Here is a 12,457-nt window from a genome sequence, read left to right on the forward strand (position 1 = left end):
AGCTGGCGGCCTCCGAAGAATGCGGTTAAAACTTTTGTGAGATCCCAAGTTTGTTTTGCGAGAACTCGCAAAAGTCTGTCTTAATTTTTTTTTCTCCCATGTACCTTGCGGGGCTCCGTAGTGTGGCATTTTAATGAATGCAGAACACCTGATGGTTATGTCAATAGTTTGAAGTGGTTATAAAAAAAGGGTAAAAGGTGAATGGCTGCAAATAACTTTTTAACTTTTTTTAAAATTGACAATTTATATTTGCATTTAAAGTTATGAAATATGATTCAATAAACATGTTTGTGGTTGTTAAAAAATATAACTTTTTCAACTCGGATTTTATGTTTTTTGTCTGATTTTAGATCAATTGTGTTAATACAGTATGTCAAAATGAAAACATAACTGTAAATTCAGACACGTAAGGATGTGCTGAAAAGATTGATACCAAACAAGGCGAAGTAAATAGTTTTTAAAGGTGAGGCAAAATCAAAAGTAGTTAAAAATGGCCAATTATACCCTGGACCCCAGAGGGTTAAAGAATTTTTTAAAATGCAATAGTTATTTTTCAAGTAATTAATTACTTTTAGTATCTTGTAACTCAGTTACTAACTCAGTTACTTTTCTGAAGAAGTAACTAGTAACTAATTAATTACTTTTTCAAAGTAACTTGCCCAACACTGCATGTGAAAGCGTTTTAATGAGACTTCTTCAAGAAGTCCTCTTCACAGTCACATATGCTCAGAGACACAACGGCGCCCCCTGGTTGGTGAACAGCTGCTTGGTGCAATTGACCTCAAACAGTACAGTGAAGCACTAAAATCCTTCTCATAGTTGCTTTGGTTACGAGCAGGTTGTCACGAAGATGCTGACCTGTCTGCAAACACTCGGAGACTCAGTGAGCAGCAGTAAAACATGCAGGATTACCAGTGGTGTCTACGGTGACATTCTCAGAGTTTTTGGGTTGAAGCTGAGGTACCGGGTGGTGAAACTGGTCAAGAGGTGCACGTGAGGATGAAAGGTGAATATAAGATTTATAACCACAGATGTCTGCACAGGCGTGGGAACGCTAGCCCGCAATAACAGAGTCACAAACAAAGCAAAGTGCTGATCATCTGAGTCAGAAAATGAAATGAGCAAGTGTTACTTTTATGTGCAGCCAGTTTGGTGGCAGGGTCGTCCAGGTGAAGTATGTTATCGGAGATAATTTCATTCTTTGGTTTTTAAGGAAGCTAAAACAGGCAGGATGCACAGACATCTGTGTGTGAAGGAACAGCATTAATCGATTACTCTTACATCAGGTCATATTGTGGTTAGAATAAATGCCCCGTGCTGCTGCGAGGTGGCTGTACGGGAGGCGTCTTGAATAATTTTGCTTCGCTAAATGTTAGAAAAGCTCATAATCGTATTTGGCGCCTTGGTCAAGGGCTTTATGTGGACGTGAAAAAACCATATCAGGCATATATTTGCGATTGAGCCTTGGTGCGCTCGGTGAAACTGAATTCGAAACGCTTGGATTATAGAATCATGCAAAACAAAGCGCTCTGTGACGAACGGTTGAATGTTTGCTTAATTCATTCCTGTTTGACTGATTTCAAACCAAGTTTTTTTTTCTAAACGGTTAAAAATGACTTTGTTTTTGAGGAAAAACTATAATAATATTTTCTTCCCCCGTCAGGTTTCGATGCTGGCCCGCTGTCACTGCTTATAAACAGGAAACGCATCCAGCAGAGATAAATAATCTTTCCATTCAGTCTTGTTAGTAGTGGCACGAAACATTCGCCTGCGGCGGTGTCTGAAACAATCCGACTCACAACCGGCCTCTTATCTATTCACAGGCCGCCCACGCCAACTGATCTGCTCGTTTCAGATGTGATGAAATTATCAAGCCTCGCTGGATTGCCTTGCTGCCACCACCACCACACTGGAGAGATTTGATTACTCAGATGTATGCTTCATGGTTCGAACTCACCTGATACCCAGCACATGGATGGATCTAAATCCAGGAAGTTTGTCAAAGACATGCTGCATCTGCAAAGGAAAGAAACAAACTTCTTTATACCGTCGTCACCCTCTTCCCGCTCCAACATAATCAGTTCTGGGCCACCAAACAAGAGCCAGCGTGTGAACATGCACAAACACCACATGAATGGGAAACCCCCATTGATATCTATCTTTGGGCGAGTTAAGCACCTGGACACTTATGACATAATCGTCTTTAAGAGCTCCATCAGGCAGCATCCCGCTGCGCCTGGCGTGACTTTAAAGGACCCAGCTGCCTTTCTTTAGCATCAGAAAAAGAGAAAATAACTTTGAAGGACTCGATTTCTCAGCAGGGGACTCGACATGACTCGCAGCAAGGAGCCCAGAGCAAGGAGACAAAAGGAAAACCCTCGTAGGGAGAGCGGGCTGGGGGTAATCTTCTCCCTTTCTCTGAACCCTGACCTCGCTGCCCTGTGGTGTAAGCTTCTTTACTATCAGCCTGGACCAGCAGTGCCGGCACAGACGGACGCTGATAGAGGAAGAGGAGGAGGAGGTAGGGCAGGAGATCAGACTGTCACAAGCGAAGCTCGTTCAGAAACTGAGAAATAAAGATTTAGTTCTTTGATTAAAAGTGCAGACTGAGCCTTATGCAGCAATGCAGAATTAACCAATCAGAGTTATTTAATTCTTCCGTTGCAGCTGTTGTAAAGAGCGAGACCCAGGAAGAACAAGGTCATTACATGAAGAGTGCCTCCCACCTCAACCCCTCAGAATCAGCTGATGTTTTTACAGCAACTTGAGCCCAGATCTTCCCCTCATATGTTGGTTGAAATGTGCTGATTTGTCATTATTTTTCCAGCGTTTCTCAGTGTTTGGCAGATATCCACAAGAAAGTGTCAGTGTGGAAAAACACGTTTAAACTACTTGTGTATGATATCCAGTAACCAGCTCTGAACATCAATGTCATGGGATATATCATAGTAAATAAACTGCACCAGTTTAACACAGAGGACTTGAAAAGAGTGCTGGTACCCTGGATGTTTGATATTTTCTGATAATTTTCTGAGGAAAACTGCAGAAAAAGTGAATTTTAAACGAGTTTCCACATGGTGGAGGACCCAAATGCAGACACGCGAAACAAAACTTTTAACAGAAAGCGAGCCGTTTATTGTGGCTGATAAAAAGTACAACCCAAACAGCTAGGCAAAATCAATTTGACCCTAAAAAGAAAAGCCTAAAATGAGATAACTAGAAAGTAAACATGAAAAACCTTGAACACGGAAACCTGGGGAGATTACGTAAATACCTGGAAGCACAAAACCTTGGAAACATGGCATGAACATAACAGATGACCTGACAATAAATGAATAACAACAGACTACATAAATACACAAGAGGGTGACGAGGGAAACGAGACGTAAACTGGGAGCTTGACACGAGAGACAGAGAGGGAGTGAGACATGACGGGCTGAAGAAACATACATGGATACACATGACAGACAGGGGAGACATGGAACAGAGCACAGGGAGGACACATATAAACAAGAAGGGTTGATGAGAAAACTGGACCAGACAAATGAAACTAAACATACAGCAAATGCTAAGAAAAACTAACATATTCCAAACACAAAGAATTCACAAAAAGACGATAACCTCAAAATGCTGGGTCATAATCACTTTGTCTTTTGCAGTTTAGGGAGCTTAGGTTTATTTTCCCACTTCTCTCTATTGGTTTGAGTGAGGTAGTTTTTTTTATTCTCATCAGTAGAGGTTGGAAAAAAAGGAATCAGGAGGTCTCACCTGGTCCTGCAGGTGTTGTGCTAGGTCGATGTACTGAGGGGAATCCGGGTCATCCAGCAGCTCTCTGTAACCCGGATCCACCAGGTCGATACTGAACTCCACGATCTGCTCCACCGGACTATCTGGGACGACGTTTGGAAGCTCCGGGTCCTTCACGACGGCAAACGAGACAAATGAGAGGCGCTAAAAAGGGACATCTTACGTGCGTCTCTTCGTTATGCTTTAACATTTTAATTTGCATTTCCAAATACATGAAACTGACTGGTATCAGAGAAAATAACAAATTTGCTTGTGTGAATAGAACCACATATGCAGACGAGAAAAAAGAAACGATAGAGTGGGAAATTCAGGCTGAAAGCTCTTTTTATGATTCATATTTCAACAACCATAAGGATCAAAAGGAAGTTTTCATACATCCAAGCACAACAGGAAATAGCGTATCTCTTTGTTTATGTTTGAAACTAAAGCAAAGATATTCCATAATGAAAGTATGAGGAAAAAAATGGCTGCAAACATGAAATAGGCTCGTACCTGTATGTTTAACGCTCCTGTAGGCCGTGAAAGAGCAACGAGCAACTGCTGCGGTCATTTCAGAGAACAGTCAGCAGCGAAATGACGCCATGTTCCCTGCACGGCTTTAAAGGAGTTTGATGTCAAATGTCAGCCCGGGCTTTTTGTCCTCCTCCTCTCACCGTAACCATGAATAGGTCAGTGGTGTGAAAAAGCAGTAATTATCTGAGGGGGAGGAGTGAGGCGCTTAGCAGCTCCACCTGTGCAGCAGGTAAACCCGCCGTCTGCAGACTGAAGGTCATGTGATCCTTCTCCAACAAACACAGCTGCCAACGTGCACATCTTTCAGGTTTTTGCAAAGCTGGCCTTTTCTTTTATTAGCAACTGTTTCACTGAAATGAGCTGAAAAGAAATTGATGTGACTAAAAATAAGTGCAAAAAACTTCACTGGCTGAAAACTGGCTGAGGTGTTAAGTGAAGTGTGAATGAAGTTTGTGCCTCCGTTCATCTTGTGTTCAGCTGGTGATTATCAGAAAACCTCCATCTGACGTCTGATGTGCAGTCGAGGACATTTCAAGAACAACCAGAGGAAAGCTAAAGGAAGCACGAGGACCACAGAAGAATTAAATGTAAGAATCTGTCACTCGATGGAATTTGACAAAGTAATAACTGATCCCAGCACTGTGAACAGGTTTTAAAAAACTAGACACCACCAGGTCCCGTGGATGTGATGGGACTTTCTCCTAAACACTGTCTGCTGTTGTGACTCCAGCTTGTAGTCTGTTGTTTCGGCTCTCAGCTGACTCAATCTTCATCCCTAAAATAATGAGACCCATAGCTCTAACGTAACCATGATGAAATGCTTTGTTTGCATTCTGGTAGAGATGCTGTGGAGTGAAGCAGAGATCTGATGATGCTTTGATGGGTCTGAGCTCAGCGTTAAACACCAGCCTCCCTCACAGTCTCCTAAACAACACGACACACAAAGGTGTGTATTTTTTATATAATTAAAAAACAGCAGCAGGTGGAAAGTAACCTGGCTGTTTCACTCGTGCAGGAGTACAGGACACCCCCCCAGGGTTGTGTGAGCTCTCTCCTTCCTGCAGTATACAAACAAGCTTGTGATTCAATTCTCAGATCATATAGAAATTCTGGTTGCTTATATAAGAGAGAGGGCAGGGACGCTGCTTTGGTGGGAGGGAAAAAACCAAATGTTAAATGTAACAACTGACCGTGGCTCAGGGGGTTGGGAATCGCATCTGTAACCGGAAGGTCGCCGGTTCGATCCCTGGGCAAGACACTTTCCCCTACTTGCCTACTGGTGTTGGCCAGAGGGGCCGATGGCGCGATATGGCAGCCTGGCTTCTGTCAGTCTGCCCCAGGGCAGCTGTGGCTACAACTGTAGCTTGCCTCCACCAGTGTGTGAATGTGAGAGTGAATGAATAGTGGTATTGTAAAGCGCTTTGGGTGCCATGAAAAGCGCTATATAAATCCAATCCATTATTATTATTAAATGAAACCGAGGGAAGATCGCTGATCTGAGATCAGGCGCTGACCTTGGCTGTCAGTTAAAGCCGGTTTGTTGTTGCCCCTTTTTTAAAGAAGGCTAACAGCACAGCGGGAGGATATTATTTTATAAGGGACCTATTGAATCTATTATCAGTTTTGGTATTACGTTTGGTAACCTGTCTGTTGAGCTCAGATCACAAACTCAAAATCTGATCAACAGGGCTGCAAATCTGGGCTCTGTGTGGATCTGATATCATGTTTATTTTAGGCCATGTGCTCCCTTGTTTGTCCGAGACAATAAAGTCTAATCAAATCTACCTTCTTCTTTTCCCACAAAGGGAATCCCGAGCTACTTCCTCCTGCTTTTCCTGGTGGACCCCAAGGCATCCCCAGGTCAGAGGCGATATAATCTGGGTGTGCGGATTTTATCCACTGCAGTGTTACCCCGAGCAAGCCTCTCCAATTCCCACTGAAGGTCACTGTTGACTGAAACCAGGAGGACATTGGAGGACATCAGAGGGCTGGTGGTTTACGTACCACAGGACCTTCGTTTTAGCACTTTGTTTTGCTTTGTTCTTAATCACCTTTTTCACCGTCTTCTTGTTTTCACACAACACTACACAAACGCTCTGGGAATAAGAATGAGGTGGATTATGCTGGTGCAGGAACCGGAGGGCTCACTGTTGTTTTGGCTCGGACAGACGTGAAAGAAGACAAAACTGATCTTTGTGCTTGTCTTATTTATCAATGTAGCGTTAAAAAAGAAAATCTTTGCTTGTGATTTGTCCACAGTGCGACGTCATCCCTACAGTGGGTCATACAGCGGGACAATGATCCCAAGCAACAGCAGATCTCAGAACGGCTGAGCGAGAAAAGAATCGAGGTGCTGCGACGGTCCAGACCTCAGCCTGACTGACATGCTGTGTTCAGAGAGCTGTGCACAGACAAATACTGCAAACCTCAATGAACTTATGCAACACTGTGAAGAAGAGTGGGCCAGAATCCCTCCACAGTGACGTGAGAGGCTGATAAATCACACAGAAAATGATTACTTCAGCTTATTGCTGGTAAAAGTGATTCTACTCCATCATCAGAGTAAATTAGTTTTCACAGGACTGGTTGAAGGATAAACCTTTGAGTTCTCAAGTACGGAGCAGTTAGTAAGCAGCTCTTAATGGGTTACTTACAGGTGATTACAGGTTAAGAAAAAGGACAGAGGGACAGAAGTGATGCCTTTCACTCAAATTAACTGATATATAATTTCATGAGCGCCCCAGCGTGACATTTTCAGCCTGTCAGACACTTGAGCTCCTTCCTCCTTCAGCTTCCTGCGGCAGATAAGAGCGCCAGATTGATACTTCGTATGTAAATGTAAGTGCTCCTCTGTACCTCTTTGAGCTCCTTGGCAGGGTGGCTCGTTTCAGGGGTGGAGCTTGGAGAGGCACTCGTGGAACTGAAGAAGACAGTGGTGCTGGTGACGAGCACTGGGGGCGCTGACGGGGGATCGGTCTGAGCCTCAGGACCTGAAGAGAGACAGGAGCAACATTAATCTCAGAATAAACCAACTACAATCTACCTGTATAATATATTTGTGTATACTGTACGGCAATATACAATGAAAACAGTAAAAAACTATCAGTGTATAAACAGATGACATGCATTCCGCTGAAGATGTCCTACCTGTGATCTCCGGGAGCTTCTGTGTTGGTGCAGGAGTCGTCGCTCCCCTGCAGAAAGACAAACACACCATGACACAAAAATTTCACATTCTGAAAGTGAGCAGGGGCATCAAACATAAGGCCCAGGGCCTAAAGTTGGCTGAGCCGAGACTCCAGTCTGGCCCCACTTAACAGCACTGAAAAATGTGAAGCAAGGTGTAAATGATTACGTTTTACAGCTTTATCATTACTGACAAAGACCTCCCACATGCCCATTCATGCTACAAGTAATTAGAAAATACTTTTAAAAACATAAAAGCTCCTGTTTATTCACTGTATGTGCTACAGAAGTTCCTGTTTTCACATGGATGCTATTTTTCTGTAATTTCGCACATTGATTTTTACAGTTAAAGAGTGCTTTCTTTCATTCACTTCAGCAGAATTTCTTTATTGTGTGGAAAAAACAGATGTGTTGAACATTGCACTTCTTTTTCTTATACTAGAATATCTCAGGGATTAGATGTGAAATTAAATTTCTTTGACATCCCCAATTTGGAGTTGTTGAAGAATTTGAAAACTACTAATGCACATCTTTGACTCATCTTTTCAAACATTTACAAACAATGAACATAGTTACAGGAAAACATATTACACAAACATATTTATTTGTGGCACAAAGGTATATGTTAGATTGTATAATGAAAACAGAGGATGATCTAGATAAGGATAGGATTTGATAAACGTTTGCGTTCTCCCCCTAATATGGTCACTTTAAGTGATTTCATGTTTGTCTTTTTCTGTATTAACATTTATTACTTATATGTTTGAGATAAAGATTTGATTGATTGATTGATTGATTGATTGATTGATTGATTGATTGATTGATTGATTGACTTCCTGTCACATCTCTCCTGCTCCAGGTTGGTGTATGTACGAATCAGAACATACACTCAGCTTCAGGCAGTTTTTTCTACTCGTGGTTCTTAATGACATCACAGGGAGAGGATATCCCTAATATGGTAATCTGAAACAGAAGCTCCACCCACCTTCTGTTCAGACCTTCTGTCAGAATGCAGATGGCTTAAAGTGGGAGGAGCTAAAACAGCTTGTTTCACACAGGATTAACTGAGGGGACAGCAGCGAGGCTCAGTGTGACATAAAGAAGGTTTATGTTGAACTGTGAATCATGCAAAGCTGTTCTAGTATCAGTAATGAGCACAGCTGTAAGACTTCCAACTTTATGTTTTACAGATGCACTGATCTGAAATTAAAGACTTTTTTTTTTTATATCCGTCAAATTTTTAGAACTCTATTTGGTTCTTCCAAAAGTTTCTTCCTGTTAAAAGGAAGTTTTTCCTTGCCACTATTGCCACTCTTGCCAAATGCTTGCTCACAGGGGGTTGTTTGGTGGGGTTTCTTTCTATCACTGTAGAGTCTTTACTTCACACTATAAAGCACTTTCAGGCAGCTGCTGTTGTGTCTGTCCTGTTTTTGGCCGAGTAACGCAGCTTAAAACTATGTTTGGTGTGAGCACCGGTAGAAAACGGCCGATGTTTGAACAAAATCTGTTTTACTTCATGATGAGGGTTACACGCTGATATGCATTTGAGTTACTTAATAAAACATGGCCATGCTGTATGTTAAATGTAATGCTAATCCCATATAAAGCAGAGTGTTTTTGGGCTTAAGCCTGTCCTATCCAAACGCCACCACAAACACAAAGGATTTTGCTTTTAAGAGGGAAGAAGGGCTTCTTCCAAAGTCTCAAATGTTTTACAGAGAACATTTAGTGCAGATGAAATATTAAAACCCTTCAAGTTAAAAAAAAAATAAAGGTCTGCATGTTTTTTAATCACGTTGAATGAATCTTGCATAACCTGCCTTGTACTTCTAATAAGAGTCACACTCGACTCATCATAACTTCATCTATCTTTCATGAAGAGAGCAGCAGAACGAGCTGAAACACCGACGCTCAGATCAATGAGTGAAAATGATGAATTAAAGTAATAAACTTCACTCTGCTAACAACTCACACGCACACACATTACTTTGTATTTATTCCTTTATGGAAGAGACACAAAGATCAGAAATAATGACGGTGCTGAGTCATCCACGAATGATTACAAACGCACAAAAGTGCACCTGTCAGCTCCAAACGGCACTCTCTCCACCGTGTTCGTGACATTAAAGCAACATCTGCACCGATGTGACGTTTCTCCCTGAAACATGACTCACTGACAGACTGCTCAGCTGAACCTATGAAAGTGATGCTTTGCTGCAAATCAATAAACACTTAAAATTTACAAATGAAAACATACATTTGAAAATCCTTTACTGTAGCACTTCAGTCCTTAGTAAAGATCCAGTGAGGAACCTTTTGATTGCATGTGTGTAATTACCCCTCAAATCTGCTATTTGTTAAAGGAAGTTATTTATTTTTCATGCTCCTCTCCCTCTCCCTGCACACGTTATGTATGGTAAGATGTTTCTGATACATGAATACATATTTTGAAGGAATCTTTCGATTGAAGTGGCAGAAATGTGTAGACAACAACAGAAAAGAACATAACGACCACCAGAAGCTCATCCACCGTTATTTTTGCCCAAGCTGTCATTGACGTCAGTATTGGAAACATGTCTGTAAATTTCAAATATTGCCAAAATATATTTGGCACCTGCAAAATTCCCAACCTGTAAATGGCCAATAACTGCCTGGAATCGATTAATTTTGCTGGCAATGATGGTGCTGAAAATCTGCTTCTCCATTCAATTCAATTCAATTTTATTTATACAGCGCCAAATCACAACAACAGTTGCCTCAAGGTGCTTTATATTGTAAGGTAGACCCTGGAATAGTACATACAGAGAAAAACCCAACAACTATATTACCCCTTGTGAGCCAGCACTTTGGCAACAGTGGGAAGGAAAAACTCCCTTTTAACAGTAAGAAAGTTCTGGCAGAGCCCGGCTCAGGGGCAGGTTGAGTGCTCATTGTTAAGTTTAACTAATGAATATTTCTAACAGCTATGCAAAGTTCAGCACGTGGTAAGACACTAAAATCGTGTTGGTTTGCATAAAACCTCTGAAACACGCCTCAGGGAGTTCAATCAGAACCACGATCCTTTTAACCAGATTACAAAATCTGATCTTTATACTGTAAACGTGTAAAATTACACAAATGTGTATTCATGTGTAGGTGTATAGTTTTCAGTGGATACACAGGATATCCTGAGTAAAAATAAAATGAAATATCTATAGTAGGCAGTGAAAAACAGGAACTTTTATGTAAGTGTTTTATTTAAGTTTTTTTACCCAATTACTTTGGTGGAGCATGAATGACCATGTGGGAAGTTTCTGTCAGTAAATAAAGCTGTAAAACTAAAAGTCCAAAGTTTACACCGTCTATCACTTTTTTCAATACTGTTTAATGGGACTGCATTATTATTATGTTTGATACCTCTGCTTTAGACATTTTTTTTTAAGAAATCACCAAGTTTTTAATGTAAAGCTGATTTTCGCTCTGACACTCGAATCATTTGTTTAAATGACAATTCTGGACTCCTGCGGGTTCACACCCCCACACACACTGTTTAATGGCCTTGTTTGTATCATATTCACATTATCAGTGTGCATGCAGTCAGAGAAGCACAGTGAGAGCTTAACGAACATGAATCATCTGTCAACTCTTACCGTGATGAAGGCCTCCTGTCTCTCAGCCGGTCCATCCTCTGTAAACCAATCAGAAACCAGAACAATTGTTTACTTTCACCACACATTATTTCAGCTCGTGTGCAGCTGTTTGGTTTTACTTTAACTGATTATTTGATTTACTTTTACACCAGGCTTCATTTAAAAAGTGCCTCTTGTGGTTTAAACCTTCATTTAGCTGCAGCTGTCTCTGAAGTTTTACAAACCTTCTGGCGATTAAACTTATTAAATCTCCACAGTATCATTTTTTAAAAACGCCTCTGAATGTTAATGAACGTTTTAAATGTCCAGCTCGCTCATATTCCCGGCGGTTTTGAGCAGCTAAATGCTATTAAAGCAGCTCTTTTCTCCTTTGCAGGTTAACTGGACTGATTCAGTATAAATCTCCGCAGTTTTTAATCTTCGTGCCGTTAATGTTGAGACTTTACAGACAGGACAGATGCTGCGGTGACGAATGTTTGCATGTTTGCTGATGGATTTACAACGCGGCTGCCGGCCAACAAACTCCAACCACCACACTCCTGCAAGTGAGGTGCCTGAATGATTTAGAGGGACTGATTCATGCTGGGATAATCAGCTTATTTGTTGTAAAAACAGCAAAAAATATCCTAAATTAAGAAAACTAATTAGCTCATTGTGACCAAAACATTTTAAATGGAAGTGAAAAAAAAGTAGACTTTAGGAAAAAACAGCAGAAATGACGCAAACAAACACAACTGACAGCAAAACATTAAAATATACTGGAAGTGTCTGTAGCTAAAGGCTCAGGTGAAAAAAAGAAAAAGAAACCAAAGAAAGTGAAGGATCTTCAGAAAACTGTAAATAGTATAAAGTAAAAACTGTCTCCATTCAGTTTCACTGTGATTGGATTAACATCAGGTTCTCAATTAAATACAGATGACAAGGAGCACTGCATATTTACTCCAGTTCACTGTGTGTCTTTGACTGACAGCGAAACTCACTCCGCTTCGTTTATTTAAAAGCATCCAAGACGTAACTCACGCCTTCAACATAACGATGAAAACAATGACAGGTTAGCTGGGATGAACATGAAACATGGTTTGCAGGCAGATGTGAAGAATCTCGTTCGTACCCGCTGAATCATGCTCACGTGCTCCTCCGAGTCGCTGAAGTTTTTGGCGAGGTCAGAGATGCAGAGCGACTCGTGCTGACACGTGTGAACCCATCGCTGGTACTCGGCCGTCCCCGGAATCCTGTCGAAGAAGATCCTGAACGCCTCCCACACCGCCTCCTGACAAACTGACCACAGGACCACACACACACACACACACACACACACACAC

General features: G+C 41.5%; 1 protein-coding gene across 1 annotated transcript in view; it reads right to left on the minus strand.

Moving 5' to 3' along the window:
* LOC102305005 (titin) overlaps positions 1-12,457 on the minus strand; it is a gene marked incomplete in the record, with an annotated part of 64,154 nt that overhangs the window by 43,085 nt on the left and 8,612 nt on the right. Inside the window, 6 exon segments of the mRNA XM_042226241.1 lie at positions 1,958-2,016; positions 3,769-3,918; positions 7,177-7,310; positions 7,468-7,514; positions 11,136-11,173; positions 12,247-12,413. Coding sequence (XP_042082175.1) covers positions 1,958-2,016; positions 3,769-3,918; positions 7,177-7,310; positions 7,468-7,514; positions 11,136-11,173; positions 12,247-12,413 — 595 coding nt within the window.

Source organism: Haplochromis burtoni, unplaced genomic scaffold, assembly GCF_018398535.1.
Source record: "Haplochromis burtoni strain Fernald_Lab_line unplaced genomic scaffold, NCSU_Asbu1 Contig_203, whole genome shotgun sequence".
Lineage (NCBI taxonomy): Eukaryota > Metazoa > Chordata > Actinopteri > Cichliformes > Cichlidae > Haplochromis > Haplochromis burtoni.